At 42.5% G+C, this 15,445-nt stretch overlaps 1 protein-coding gene across 1 annotated transcript; it reads left to right on the top strand.

Moving 5' to 3' along the window:
- The first annotated feature begins 7,870 nt into the window (after nt 1-7,870).
- Nucleotides 7,871-14,349, top strand: LOC128759061 (secretory carrier-associated membrane protein 5-like). The gene is made up of 7 exons (XM_053865698.1): nt 7,871-8,038; nt 8,329-8,383; nt 8,448-8,567; nt 10,041-10,197; nt 10,737-10,838; nt 12,263-12,380; nt 13,463-14,349. The coding sequence occupies exons 2-7, from the start codon at nt 8,377-8,379 to the stop codon at nt 13,640-13,642; spliced, it is 684 nt and encodes a 227-aa protein (XP_053721673.1). The 5' UTR covers nt 7,871-8,038; nt 8,329-8,376; the 3' UTR covers nt 13,643-14,349.
- Nucleotides 14,350-15,445: the final 1,096 nt, after the last annotated feature.

The following is a 15,445-nucleotide window of genomic DNA, read 5'->3' as shown; positions in this document are numbered from 1 at the left end:
GAGCGAATGGTGCGAGAGTGTGTGCGCGCCGCTCCACTCACACGGACACACGCACACACACACACACACAGAGAGAGAGAGAGAGAGAGAGAGACTGCGTTACCAGACAGTGGCTGGCTGCTCCTGAAAAGCTGTCGGTGATTGTAACACACCCCTCTCCCTCTGTGTTCAGCCGGCGAAAGTCGCTTTTACTGCGCCGTAATAACGCACCACACGCATCATAAAACAGGGGTTTGAGGTGGAGTGATGGATCTCTTTTGTTTTTAATGAACGCCATGAATGCGCGCAGCAGCAGGGAGAAGACATGTGCTCCCCAAAGCTATAGGAGGTGGGCGTCAGTGCTGTGCATCCTAATCCATCAGCCCTGCTCCTGCGCGTCCCCTGACTTCTGCACGAGGCAGCTGGAGAGCAGACAAAGAGTCTCGGTGTCACTGGCCACCGTCTCCACATCCATAAAGAGCACAGACAAACAACTGACAGGGAGACAATGAGATGTGAAGGTGAAGTCTTTAGTTTGTCTTTGAGTTTATCTCGTTTATATTGACTGTCAAATGAATCCCGAGCCACTCATTTCTTCTCCGGAACACATGTTTAGTCACGTTATTACGCAGGAATAGGCACTTGCATTGGCTTACGTTCTGTGCTGAACCTGACCCCGACAACAGAAAGAATAGAGAAACATCACATGTCAAGCAAAAATAAAAACATTTCATATGTTAATGCATAAAGTAATGCGTTTGTGGGTTTTATTTGTTTGTTCTATCTGCAAACAAACTAACACCAATAATAATAACAATAATAATTCAGGATGTTTATTAATATCACATTGGATACATTTTTTTTTTAGTTGAATACAAGAAAAAAAATGTATATTGTTGAAATGAACAGTGCATTTGTTTCAGTTTCTGTATTTTTTTCTTATTTATTTTTGAAATAATTCTATATTTTGCAATGATACATTTTCTTTTTGTCATACGTTATTGAACTCAATACACATGAAACTCCGACTCAATATTTTTAATAAATCATGATGCATATTGTGAGGTCACTAACTTTCAAAAGGACATGCTTGTGGGAAATGCAGCCTCTGATAATTGTAACAATAAAAAATTAATTAATAAATAATACAATTACATGTCTTTTTTAAACTCTCTCTCTCTCCCTCTCTCTCTCTCTATATATATATATATATGTCACAGACTAAATCAACTTTACAGGGCAAAAAATGAATCCTGGAATATATAGAGTTAAAAACAAAACACAAAAACGTAAAACAAAAAAACAAACACAAACAAATAAAAACACCAAATTATTAATATTAACTCTGCAGACAAAAGTAAAAACGTGTAAATGATATATTTCATTATATATTTCATTGAGTGAATGTTGATCGCACAACACTAACAGACTCAAACAAACAAAGTCATAATTCATGCGCACCCCTCAAACATTTTGCATTCAATGTTCACTTAGAAGGTGTGATATGATCAAGATGCAGCGGAAAGACAGCGGTGATTAAACACTGTAATGTCATAACACCTCATCCAGGCCCCTTTCTTTCCTCAGCAAATTCACTGATGGCGGATGTGAGATGGGTGAAATGAAATGGGATGGATGTATATCCCAAGTGTCTGATCACGGGCCGCCGGATTACGTGACTGCATCGAGAAAAAAAACGAATAGTATCGCCGCGTCCTCCGTGATTGTGGTCAAGCTGTAATTTCCTCATGCTGCTCCCCGGCCGACGTGAAATAATGAACTCAAACTTGGCAGCCAGTCGCTCATCGTCTTCTTATAGGGCTGTGAATTCAAATTTCCCACAAACAAGAAGCAGCTTTTTGGATTTGTATGTTAGCGCAACTCAACGTTGATACCCATCGTATGAAGGACATATTCCAAACTCACACTGCAGTGGAACTTTCTTAATAAAGTGAAGGTCTGCGTGAAGTTAATGACGTGGCACACACTATAAAGGGAACTTCTCCTACAGTCATCACTTGCGACAATTCATTTGCGATTTCACTGAGCCTGCGTTTTTCGTGTGGTTGTCCCAATCTAGCTCGGGTTTTGTTTGTGCACTTTGTGCTGCGTTCCAGTTACCTCAGACGTGAGACATTGGAGCTGCTGATTTCGAAGTTGGAAAGCTGGAGGAATGTTTGTTTCTTTTGGCATATTTCATTGATGCTTTCACTGAAACTTCAAGTTCATGTTTACGTTTGGGGAAGCCATCTTGGATCGCGTAATCAGGTTGGCGAGGATTCCCCCACTTTCTGACCTGGAAGTTCCTGTGTGAATTTGTTTCCAACCCGTGCGCGACCTTCTGAGTTTGATTCTGTGGTGTTGAAGTTCACTTTTAAATCTGGATATTGACTGTTCTTTTTGTGGCTCACGACCTCTCGGAGATTTTGCATCGTTTCATTGGACAGATGAGACGTTTTTGGGCCTCAGTGTCGTAGCGTCAGCCCAAGCCAAGCAATGCATTCCAGGCTTGTTGTGTCAAACACTTCTGAGAAATTGGAACTCAAGTGACAAGTCGTGGTGGGAGATTCAGCAACATTACGAGGAAGTGAACAGGACTTGGCGATCAAAAAAAAAGAAAAAATTGCAACAAACATCATTGTGACATGTAAACAAGTCAATGGATAATCATGGAGCCTGATGCCTTCGCTACTTTACACAACTTCATTTTGAGCAACAATGTTTCTATTAACGTTTCAATGAAGTAGAGTTTTAAAAAAAACTAATGATGAGGCTTCATGAAACAGTGTCGTCATTTTCAGAGCTCTGCAGGTGGCGCTGTGGGTTTCCAAATGATGTGAGGTTTCATTAAGGTTTCAGAGCAGAGAGTGCCATCTAGTGGGCTCTGAAAATAACAACACTGTTTCATGAAGCCTCAGTAGACCATCATCACTACTCGGAAGGATCCAAAGACGGCCACGTCTAAATCGTTCGTTGCTTTAACATACTTCCACAGTAGCTTCTTAGGTGAGAGTAGAACCACAAGTGTCGCGCTGGGTGTCTGGATTTGTCTGTTTGGTCGCCTTATTGAAACATTGCAACAGGCCAGTGAAAGAAAGGTTTTAATGTCAAATAAAAGATTGTTTTAATGTCTGTCGAGGACGTTTTTGCAGGCATGTGTCGGTTCATTCATCTGTCTGTCAGCGAAATTACTGGGAAAGTTGTGAACACATTTCCACAAACTGTCAAATGAATAAGTGCCATTCACCTTTTCCACATTGTAACCACCTCAACTGCTGAAGAATTGCGCCGATGGCGACGGCGATGGTGTGACTGAGTTATTCTTCTGCTTCCCATTTGTAAACGTTCGAAGTGCCTCATTGTTTATCTCCTCTGCTTTCGAACACCTAATAGTGTTTTGAACACAGCGGCTCGGAAACGTATTTATCTCAGCCAAATGAGTTAATATTCTTGAGGGAAAGCCAATGAAGGTGAAAGATTCATTCTGAGTGCAAAATAAATCAGATTTGTCATTTGTGAAGGGCACTTTCATGTTCCAGTCAATGTTTTCTCTTCCTCTCAGACCAAGGTCACCTTGAGGTTGCCTCTGTGGCTCAAGCAAACGGCCCTTCTTTAAATAAGTAATGCTCTGATAGCTTCGACACTTAAGGCCTGATAGCTGATCTCTTCGCTGTTTTTTTTCCGGTGTGATGCATTTGATATGAGACGCTTCAACATCCACAACTCTGTGCAAGCGTGGCACGTGATGGCAAAGCATAGAAGTCAAAACACATCTGGATGAGGTGGGATACGTCGCTGTCTCATACAAGGAATAAATAAATAAAATACAGCAAAAAATACAATAAAAGAAAACAAAGTATTAGGTTCATCATCTCATCATTGACCGATAAGTAAATAACTAAATAAATAAAGAGATATCCTGCTTGCTTGCCTGGTATTAATATGAACCTTATGTTGACATGTTTTAGTGGTGAAGTGCTGATGAGGCTTCATGAAACAGTGTCCTCATTTTCAGAGCTCCAGGTGGCGCTCTTGGCTTAAAAATGAAGTGAGGTTCACTGAAATGGTTGGACACATCCAAACATTTTAAAGCAGAATGCGCCATCTCGAGGGCTCTGGAAATGAAGACACTGTTTCATGAAGCCTCAAAAGGACAACCATTTCAAAGATGCCTCAATCCCCATCCGTTCAGATCAATTGTAAACTGAGAGCGCCACCTACTGAGCTCTGAAAATGAGGACACTGTTTCATGAGGCTTCATCAGCCCATCACTAACATTTAGCCTTTTTGAAATGCATGTCAAAATCTGTGTTTGTCAGCAATGATGAGGCTTCATGAAACAGCTCAGTAGGTGACGCTCTCAGATTAAAACTGATGTGAGGCTTCATTGAAGTTGTTGCTGAAAGTAAAATATTTCAGAGCGGAGAGCGCCACCTAGTAAGCTTTGAAAATGAGTACACTATTCATGAAGCCTCAAAAGCACATCAATATCTGTCAGTCTACAGATGCTGCCTAAGATTCATCTATGGTCCGGAGCTTTGGGTGGAGACTGCAAGAACATCCAGCTGGTGATGGGCTGATGAGGTTTCATGAAACAGTGTGCTCATTTTCAAGCCTAACTAGGTGGTGCTCTCTGCCCAACAATGTTTGGATTCAAACAACCATTTCAAAGTCGCCTCAATCCCCATCCGTTCAGATCAGTTGTAAACTGAGAGCGCCACCTACTGAGCTCTGAAAACGAGGACACTGTTTCATGACTACTTTCAGCAGAGACTCGTTCACGCATGGGAGAGCTGCAACCAGGTGGTAAAAATTCAGCGTAAAAAACTCCACAGAGGATGGTCTTAATGTTACGGCTGGGCTAAATGTTCTAAGCTGAGAAATGAATGTGGCCTCTTTCAAGCCTCTCTAGAAACAATCTGTGAAACACAACCATGACTCTTCAGCACAGACCGTCTGAGTACGGAGAGGCGAAACAGCGGCCTCAGCTGGCAGACAGTGGAAGTGATCAGTCCTATATTTGACTTAAGACAATTAATCATGCCCGATCGATATCGATATTTACCTTAAAGAATGTTTCTCATGTATAGTAAATGCATTCATTTGAAAATCTTAATATGTTCTTTGCAATAAATGAACTGTAAACGTCTTATTTTGTTGTAGCTCCAGCTGTATTTAGTCATGTTTCAGTGTTGTTATTTATATATTTATTTTGGTCAGTTTCTTTTTAAGTCGTTTACTGCCTTAGATAGTGACTCGTAAATATAAATAAAATCAAGATTGACACTTTTTCCACATCAAAGAAGTGAAACTAGTGCATTTATTATTATCATTTTATGTTATTTTTTTAAAAATGGTAATACTCAAAATGTGATATTATTTCTAATAATTTAACATTTTAAGATTCAAAATTTGTTGTAATATTCTTATTATTTAAACACATTTTTGAGCTTTTCTGAGTTTGATGTTTGCAGTATTTTACTTTTTAAATGCTGTGTTTTGCAGCTGCATTTGAAAGTGCATGCAGAAATGAGCCAACAGCTCGACATACAGTAGGTGGTTGTGTATTTTCCAGTCGGTCTCCAACAGTTATTGCGAAATGTTTGGAGAACAAACTCACTAAGTCACGGTCCATGGTTCATGTTTGGATATGCAAATGAGCTGGGTGTATGATTGCCCAGGACGTTATTCCGCCTCCTTCCGCTGGACGGTTGCCCTCTCTCATGCTTGGTCTGAGGGAAACCGTCTCCATGGAAACTAAGACAACAGTCACATGTGGGCCAGGAGACGACTGGGAGGTGCTTTTTTTTCCTCCTCTTCTTTCGCCGAGGACAATGGCACTGGGGTGCAGCGGCACTGGCGCGAAATTCAGAGTCTCAAGCCGCGGCATTGTGGGATTAAAAAGTGACACTTATTCTTATGTCATTAAATGGTCATTTAGAAATCAGCAGCAGTGGAGAATGAATTCATGGATGTGGCGATAAGGCGATAAGTCGCCCCCCCCTGTCAAGAACAAACCCCTATATTGGTGAATCTTAAGGGACGGAAGTAAACAATGGACTGTAAGTAATAAAAAGGCTCAGCGTATATTTGTAGATTTGTAGATGCTGGAACCTCAACATCCAGTGCAGGGTCTGCAGTCTTCACGCCGCCACACGCCGCAGCTGAGAATCTTGTAAAAAAGAAACATATCAATAAACACAAACTTTGAAATTCTTCATCTTTTTTCCATCATGGATTGCCAGTGCAACTCCTCCACCATCATTCTTCCTCAGTCTTCCTCTTCTTCATCTCCACCACTGAACACTTTGACATAGTCACTTCTCATCTCGACAGCCTCAGTATCTTCATCACCTCCAACTTCCTGTAACTGTAAACTCAGCGCCACCACCACCACGTGTTCCGCCCTCCCTCCGTCTCTGTTTCTCTACCTCCACTCCCTCCATCTTCATACTTCCTCCTCCCTCTTTCTCATGCACACACGTTCTGTTTTCATTCCTCCTCTCTCCTTCTTACACTCATGACGAATCACTATACTGTGACTCTTCCGAGGAAAACAATTTCACGTTTCATAGAGAAACTATTCTGCATATATAGCTCTCAGAAAAAGTCCCTCTGGAGACGAGCGTAAGGAAAGCAATAATAAGAACAGATCAACTGTGTCTGTTATGAATGAGCAAGATTTAATTTAGTTGTGATAGATAGATAAATAGATGATGGACGGACGGACAGACGGATGGATGGATATATCTATATATATATATATATAGATAGATAGATAGATAGATAGACAGAAAGATAGATGATGGATGGACGGACGGACGGACGGACGGAGGGACAGACGGACGGACGGACGGACAGACAGTCAGACAGACAGATAGATAGATAGATAGATAGATAGATAGATGGATAGATGGAAAGATGGATAGATAGATAGACAGACAGACAGACAGACAGATAGATAGATAGATAGATAGATAGATAGATAGATAGATGGATAGATGGAAAGATGGATAGATAGATAGATAGACAGACAGACAGACAGACAGACAGATAGATAGATAGATAGATAGATAGATAGATAGATAGATAGATAGATAGATAGATAGACAGACAGACAGACAGACAGACAGACAGACAGACAGACAGACAGATAGATAGATAGATAGATAGATAATAGATAGATACAGATAGATGAGACAGACAGACAGATAGATAGATAGAGAGACAGACAGACAGACAGACAGACAGACAGACAGACAGACAGACAGACAGACAGACAGACAGACAGACAGACAGATAGATAGATAGATAGATAGATAGATAGATAGACAGACAGACTTGATATGACTTACTTTAATCTCATCTTTTTATGAATACATAACTGTATACATTGAAAATAAACGATTCTGATTCTGGTCGACTACAGCAAGAGTCAGATCAGTTAATGTCAGTGGAAGTTTGGAAAGAACACAGCCTTGAAACCTAAGTAAGAGAAACATGCTGCAACGATTCACGCTGTAAGATCTGAGGTGACCCACAGAGGGCGACTATAAGAAGCTGTTAGTAGTGAAACAGCGTCCTCACCTGGACACATGGAGTGACACAACTCACAATCGTTTCACTCATTCGCCTATATTTTCTTTATTCACTAGTTAAGTCTCGGAAAAAATGATATATATTGCTGCGCTCAATACAAAATTAATGCAGTTTTGAGAATAAATATACAGCATAAAATGTTGACAGTAGGCGGGACCAATTCAGCACCATGGACAGGGGTGTGACAGCTCATTGGCTTAGCGCTGACACGTCACGGATTAAAGGCCGTGTTCTATTGGTGTAGAGCAAACTCGAGCAGATTCCTGGACGCTGATTGGTCGATGATGTGCATCGCAGTGGTTTAACTCTGTCGACGCTCGGTGGTCCAGAAAGTCCCGAAACACACGCCGTTTTACATTAAAGACGGACTTTGTCTGGTCAGTCGAACTCGAGTGACCATTTCTAGTGACCGGTTCGACGTGTGAACTGAAGACAAAGCGGGTCTCGCGCTGTTTAAGAGGTAAGGAGATTATGTTTCCTGTTGAATCCGTGATTCCAGCCGTCAAATCGTTGAGACACGTCACAACTAAGCGTCAAAGGTTTATTCGATGTACGAGTTATTTAAGGACACGCGGGGGTTTCTATCATCTATTCCGTAGTTGTCTGATCACCGGAAGTTGTTAGTCTCTGACTGGACCTCGCCTTAAACCCTGGTCGTCTTAACGCCCCCTTAAGCTCAGCGGGTTGCCAGGTCGAGCTCATCCTGCAGGAAAGTGTCCTAACACAAGAGGTTCTCATCTCTCTTTCCAGGCTCCAAACGCAACAACAAGAGCAGGAGTCTCCCTCCAGTCCGCCCACATGGCTGGTCAGTGTCTGACACTTTCCACGTGTTTGTGTCGTCACTGCTGATGGAAATCCATGTGTTGCAGAACCAAACTTCCCACCGTTGCCTGGATTCATTCCACTGAAGCCCTGCTTTTACCAGGACTTTGAGGAAATCCCAGAGCAGCACAGGAGCCTGTGCAAGAAAATGTACCACTTGTGGATGTGTGAGTGGATGTTTCTTCTAATATGCAATGGAACTCGAGTGAGTCTTGACAGCAGATCAAACGTGAGGTGCACAGCTTCTGATTTACAGGGGTTTGATGTACAGTGGTACCTCGGTTTTTAAACGTCCCGGAATTTGAACAAATCGGAGTTCGAACCAAAATTTTGAGATTTTTTGCTTCGGATTTCGAATGAAAATTTTGAGATTTTTTTGCTTCGGATTTCAAACGAAAATCCAGAACTCGAACACCCCCCCCAAAAAAGCCAGAAAAAAACATAATGTTAGCTCCATTTACTGACTGTTTTTTCTTCATATTGAGGTGTAAAACCTTTCCTGTCTCCACACTGGACCGTGGTAGAGTGTCACAGGGGAGGTGCTGGAGCGCTCACTCCAGGGTTTGATGTCCTGTTGTGGGCTGGAGCTGGGACAGGGATGAGGCCAGTCTGGGACAGAGCGGGACTTGGTTTATGACTTTGTCACAGCCAAACTGCACAGAAGCGCACATTCAGAGCTGGACACGCACCGGGCACCTCTTCACTTCTGGAGAGACCTCACTCACTCGGCAACCCCTCCCACATGCAGCGGCCACACACATAGAGGAACAGCCACCTGCAGCAGACGCTCTACATTCACTCCTACAAAAGACTATTTTAAGGCTTGGAACGCATTACTTCTTTTTCCATTCATTGTAATGGGAAAAATCGATTCAGATTTCGAACAATTCGCTTCTCGAACGGCCGTCTGGAACGGATTGTGGTCGAGAACCGAGGTACCAGTGTATAATTGTGCTATGTGACAATGTCGCTGCCATTTAAACTGTACATGTCAGTGCGCCTCACCCTCAGTGATCCATGCCACTACTGAAGTGTCTGTGGCATGTCGGGGTAGAAGGAAGTTTGGTTTGACGTCTGAACTGCTGCACACATTTGACCAGTGTTTCGGAAGATAGTTGGAATAGAAGTACTTCTTTGGATGGTTTGAGTTTGATCCACTAGAAACAAAAGTAGAGTAATTACTCAACAATGATAAAATAAACAAGTAAATAAACTTTAGAATTTAGAATATACATCTCCATCTCCATTGGAACAATGAAAATGCCTTTTGTCTTTTTATGATTTTCTAAGACATAATGAGACGATGAATTGTGCTGTAGAATGTTGTGCATTTTCTGACCTCTTCCTTCTCTACAGACCTCCTTTCCTTTCCACAGAATAAGAGCAGGTACTGTGGCAGTGGTGTTATTCTCGCATGCAGCGTTCCACTCTCACTGTTGCACGCTGAGACTGAAGCATGCACTTGTCTTCACGACTCTGCTCTTGACTTTGTGTTCTTTTTTCCACCTTTTGCATGTTCAATTTTGCTTTTCATACCGTGGTGTGAAAAGCAAATGTCACATGAAAGTGTGAGTGTCGATCATGGCGTTGGGATCAGGAAATGTACGAGCTCATTGGCTTGTTTCTCCGTCTCCTGGCAGTGAACGGCGCAACGCTCGCAGTGAATTTAGTCGGATGTTTTGCGTGGATGTTCGGAGGGGGCGGCGTCACCAACTTTGGGCTGTCCATCATCTGGCTGCTGATGTTCACGCCCTGCTCTTACGTCTGCTGGTTCAGGCCCATCTACAAGGCTTTCAAGTGAGTCAGGAGTTTTCGCTTTGAAAACTAGCGCAACTGCCTTTGATGAATGAGATGAAGCTAGAGAAAGTTTAGCTGAGGTTTCCGTTTCGTCAATCTTTACAGTGCTGAACATATGATTCTAACTCTATGAAATATCAAGAATCATCACCAGTACAGGAAATTATAACCCTGAACACTTCAATTCGCAGAGCATTTTCTACCACAAATTAAATTCATATTTATCTTAAGATTCTTTAAGGTTTGAGAGGCGCTCAGGTCGCTGCAGCACACATGATGGGAAGGTGGAGAAACACAAGTTTTATGAACTTGTGTTCAGGGGTGTTATTTTTGTAGTTTTTAATATAGGAAAATAAAAGAAGACAGCTTGACAAAATTAATTCCCTAACACTTTGTAATAACAGCTGTATTAGTAAGTAAGAAACTGAAGACTTGTGGAGACAGAAATAGCACCTACTAGTGGACAGTGGTCAGCAATGAATGAGAACAGAAATCACATATTTGCTTTGTCACCTGCTTTTCATTTCGCCTTCCACCAGGACTGACAGCTCCTTCAACTACATGCTCTTCTTCTTCGTCTTCATGGCTCAAGTTGGCATCAGCATCATCCAAAGCATCGGCATCCCGGGTTGGGGAGTCTGGTGAGTGTGATGGAAACACTACACACTGCTTTTTCCATTGTGCTGATCATCTTTGAGCCTCTTCAGTGAAAAACCTGGCAGCTTATAAGAATGTCAAGTCCATTCAGAGTGGTGGAAACCCTGGACGTTGTGTAGTGAAAAACCTCCCTGAGCAAAAGCAAACAGATGCTTTTGTTTGCTTTGGTTCAGGGATGATTCCTCCATGTTTGTTGTTGTTGTTCTCATCCTAGCTGCCACGTGTCTGGTGCATCAGTGGGATCAGTGGAGCAGGAACTCCTGCACTGACAAAGGTTCCCTGTTGTCTGGAGCGCTAACTGTTAAATTAAATTAAATGAAAACGATTAAATGCGATTAAAATACTTTAATGCGTTAATTCCGATTTATTAATATTAATTAATCGCGATTAACTTGTTAAATTCCCACCACTAATATATATATATATATATATATATATATATATATATATATAATATATATATATATATATATATATATATATATATATATATATATATATATGATATAGTGTATATCATATATATATATGTGTTATACACTAATAACTTTCTTTAAAAAACATGTATGTAAATGTGTTCTCCACTATTTATGCATAAAAATATATATAGTTAAAAAAAAAAACGTAACCATGTTGGATATTTGGTAGCATATTTGGTGGTGTTTTTATAGAAATTTTATTTAGCTTCGGTCACAGTCTTTCAGTTCGTTGCGTCCCTAGTGGTGACAGAATATGTACAGTTCAGTCGACCTTGTTTCGGGGCGACCAGATAAGATTGCGGATCCTTGACAACTCTGGAACGCAGTTCTACTATCATTAGCGGTGATGAGTCGCCGCTGTGGCCTGGGTTGGATTCCTGGTCTGGGTATTTGATTTTGGCAGTGTGCAGACAAACATTTTTTTGTGAGTACAATTCTTGACTCTTAAACCGTGGAAGAGTCTTTGAGAGTAAGCTTGTCATATGACTAATACAACAACAAAGCCTGAGTGAAGACATCCCTGCCATCTGTGGAGGATGAATGAACGTGCAGCTGGTTCCCTCCACTGTGCCACGACAGCACTGCATCCCGTAGAAACCAACGTTTCTGTGTCTATCGCTGCGATGATTAACACGCCAGTGATGGAAGCGAAGAAATGAGTTGGATAAAACTTTCACCATGGTCCTGCCATTAGACGCTGAGAGGCTGTTAAAGAGGCCGGGACGCAGGCGGGATACGATAACAGCCCCCATTAACTTTATAAATGTCACCAGTTGGACGTGAACGTCTGCGCTGTCAAACTTTCCGTCTTTAATCTGCACCTCGATTAAACATCCAAGTGCTCAGTTCGTGGCGTTCTGTTCAAAAATAGCCGGACCATCCATTGAGCGGGCGCTGACTGGTAATGGTGTCTCCTCTTTGCTCCGCAGCGGTTGGCTGGCCACCATCTCCTTCTTCAGCTATAATATTTTGATAGCTCTGGTCATGCTGATCCCCACGCTGATGTTCACTGCCGTGGCCTCACTCTCCTTCATCGCCCTGACTAAGGTAAGAACGTGGTCTCGGTACCAGGACCAGCTCTTCAAACAGGCGCTGAGGACCCTAGTCCCTTGGAATCGCCCAGGTCTTTCAATACAGATGGGTTTAACTGATCTGGGAGAGCCACTTTTTTATTCAGATTAGACAGTGATGAGGCTTCATGAAACAGTATCCTCATTTCCAGAGCTCAGCAGGTGGTGCTCTTGGGTTAAAAACAACATTAGGTTTCATTGAAAACAGCGTTCAATCTTACGTTTTTTGAGCTGAGTGGGTCCTGAAAATGACAGCACTGTTTCATGAAGCCTCATCAGCCTGTCATGAGATGGGATGAGATAGAGAGAAGACAAGACAGTGACTCGGTTGGACTAGAGACCTGGACTCGCTGGACCCTGCTTTGACAATGAATGTTGTGTTTTGTAGGACTTGAGGTAGGTACTGAGGTGTCAGTAAGAGTCTGTAGGGTGACGCCATCTATTGGGGTGTCAAGTGAGCACCTCCTTCTGTTGACTTTTGCTGATCTCCCCAAGTGTGAATGCCAGGTAGAGTCCTTCCACATGTACTAACCCCCATTTTCAGTGGCCTTGGAGAGGTCTTTGACTGGCGACCACTGGGCCTTCCAACGCACTTCCATCTCCTTCAGTTGTCTGGAAGTTGAGGTGGTTAGAAGTGCTCTGCAACCAACTTCCACCTGAGGGATTGTTGCGTTCCATCCTTGTTGTTCAATGACTTGTTCTTAAAATGACTTTTTTTTGCACTAGTCCCCCTTAGGCCAGTGATTCTCAACCATGGTGCTGGGGCCCTTGGTTGGGCGGTCTCCAGACCCTCTGGGAGCCTCTGTCACTTTGAAAGAAGGTTAAAAGTTCACTGTCAAGGACAGTGGTTCATGCTGTTCTGGGATTAGACCTCTGATATTTGTTGCATTGGATGGAGGGGAGAGCCACTTCCGTCTTAAACTAAGCACAGGAGAGCAAAGCCAACAGGCTCATAATAAGGTCCCACAAAGGTCCTGAGTGTTTTCAGTACGTGAAAGTCAGACGCTCTCCAAATGCCATGCGTGTGATGGAAAAGTAATTTCCCTCCGCCCCCTGTAGATCCACAATTTCTACCGCGGCAGCGGAGGCAGCATGTCCAAAGCCCAGGAGGAGTGGACCACCGGCGCCTGGAAGAACCCCCATGTCCAGGCGGCGGCTCAGCAGGCCGCCATGGGAGCCGCCGCAGGGGCCATGCAGGACCAGTACTCCAGCCCTCAGTACAACGACAACCAGATGTAGCGCTTAGACAAGACCCTTGTGTAATAGTTACGCCAAAGATCAGATGAGAGCTTGTGACTGTGACCAGATTAAGGTGCGTAGTTTAATACAATAATTTATACATGTGGTGTATATATATATATATATATATATATATATATATATATATATATATATATATATATATATATATATATATATATATATAGTTCAGTAGAAAGAGTGCAAGAGTAATTTGTAAGGTGGTCATAATGTTTTGACGTATTGGTGCACAGACCACTTGTATTTTTAACAGCCTAGTCTCGTTATGTTTGTGTATTTATATTCGAATGTTCTCAGTGTTTTGTATGTCAGGTAGAGAAGACCTTTCCTTCTGCTATGCAGCGTGTGACCACTGGGTGGCGCTAGCGGTCCGTCACATTAAAGAGGCATGAAACGCTTCAACACTTCCACTCCTCCTTTTGCAGATATTAGTTTTGTTTATTGGTGTTTACTTTCCGCGGCTTTCATCCATCGGCCCCCGAACTCACAAGGCTGCGCAGCTGAGTCAGTTGAGTCAACACGCTGCATGTGCAGGAGCGGCCCCCAAAACAGTTGGTGGGGACGGACGTGATAATGATCACTCCTCCCAGCAAGCTGTGTGTTTTTCATCACCTGATATGAAGATTAATTCCACGCCACTGGACGCCAGCAAGCAGGTTTCGTCAGCCGAACACTTTTCTTTTAATGCTCACTGGTCAACATGATGGTCGTGCGGAAACAGAGCAGCATTAGAATTAGAGCTGTCAGTCGATTAGAAAAAATAATCAAATTAATCGCATTTTATGTCATATCTGCTAAAGGTCTCCTGATCAAGAATGTGAGTTCTAGGATATTAAAACATAGTAGTGCACGACTAGTCAGTCGAATACAGTGAGAAGAGAAGATTTGAAATCCAGTGTTTTATTGCTGAACTGAACACAGAGCAGTGAGGCCAGGTGCATGGTTCAAGGATGTCAAACACATACAGCAATACAGTGAAATAAATACAATAAAGCTGTCTTCAAACATGTCAAACACATACAGCAATACAGTGAAATAAATACAATAACTTATTATCACATTCAAACCCAGAGCTGAGGACATGAAAGTGTGGCGTCCCTCACCACATCATGTTTTGATAATGCTGAATATTTCAGTTGTTCACAAGATATGAGCAGATATTAGATTATTTTTAGTCTTAACATTTGTAATATTTTCACCTAAAACACAATAAAAACAAAGTGTAAACAGTAGAAGTTGTAGAGGAGGAGTGGAGTCGGGCACAGCTTGACTGAAGACCAGCATGGCTTCATCTTTGAGATGGGCATCAGGAATGGTGGTGGTGTAAGTCAGAGCGACCAAAACACTCAACAGCATTGGTCATACATTCCTCACCGACATCCTCCGATGCCAGATTTTCAGTTTTCATGGTTAGTCTGGGACACAAGCCCCGGGATGGTTTGGTCAAAACTGCAACCACATTGACTGACTCCTCTTAAACTGACCGTTCAAAATGGGTCTGTTGAGCGCACCGACAGCAGCAGTGTGTTGTGGGGCTTGTAGTATCAGAGACATAGGTCTTGTTTCTGCAGTCGTTCTTCATCAATCCCAACATGGTCTGTGCGAAACCTAGGGGGCGTGAGAGGCGAGGACAGGAGGGTGCGACAAGTTATGGGAAAAAAATACATGAATAAATAACAGAACATGAGAACAATTCACTCCATTGATCCATGAAGTCCAGAATCGCCTTGTGGTTAACCAGTTAAAGGGGAATGAAGAAGTGTGATTTTATTTTCCCCTTGT

The sequence above is a fragment of the Synchiropus splendidus genome, chromosome 5 (genome assembly GCF_027744825.2).
Source record: "Synchiropus splendidus isolate RoL2022-P1 chromosome 5, RoL_Sspl_1.0, whole genome shotgun sequence".
Lineage (NCBI taxonomy): Eukaryota > Metazoa > Chordata > Actinopteri > Syngnathiformes > Callionymidae > Synchiropus > Synchiropus splendidus.
This window is presented reverse-complemented; position numbering and strand designations above follow the sequence as displayed.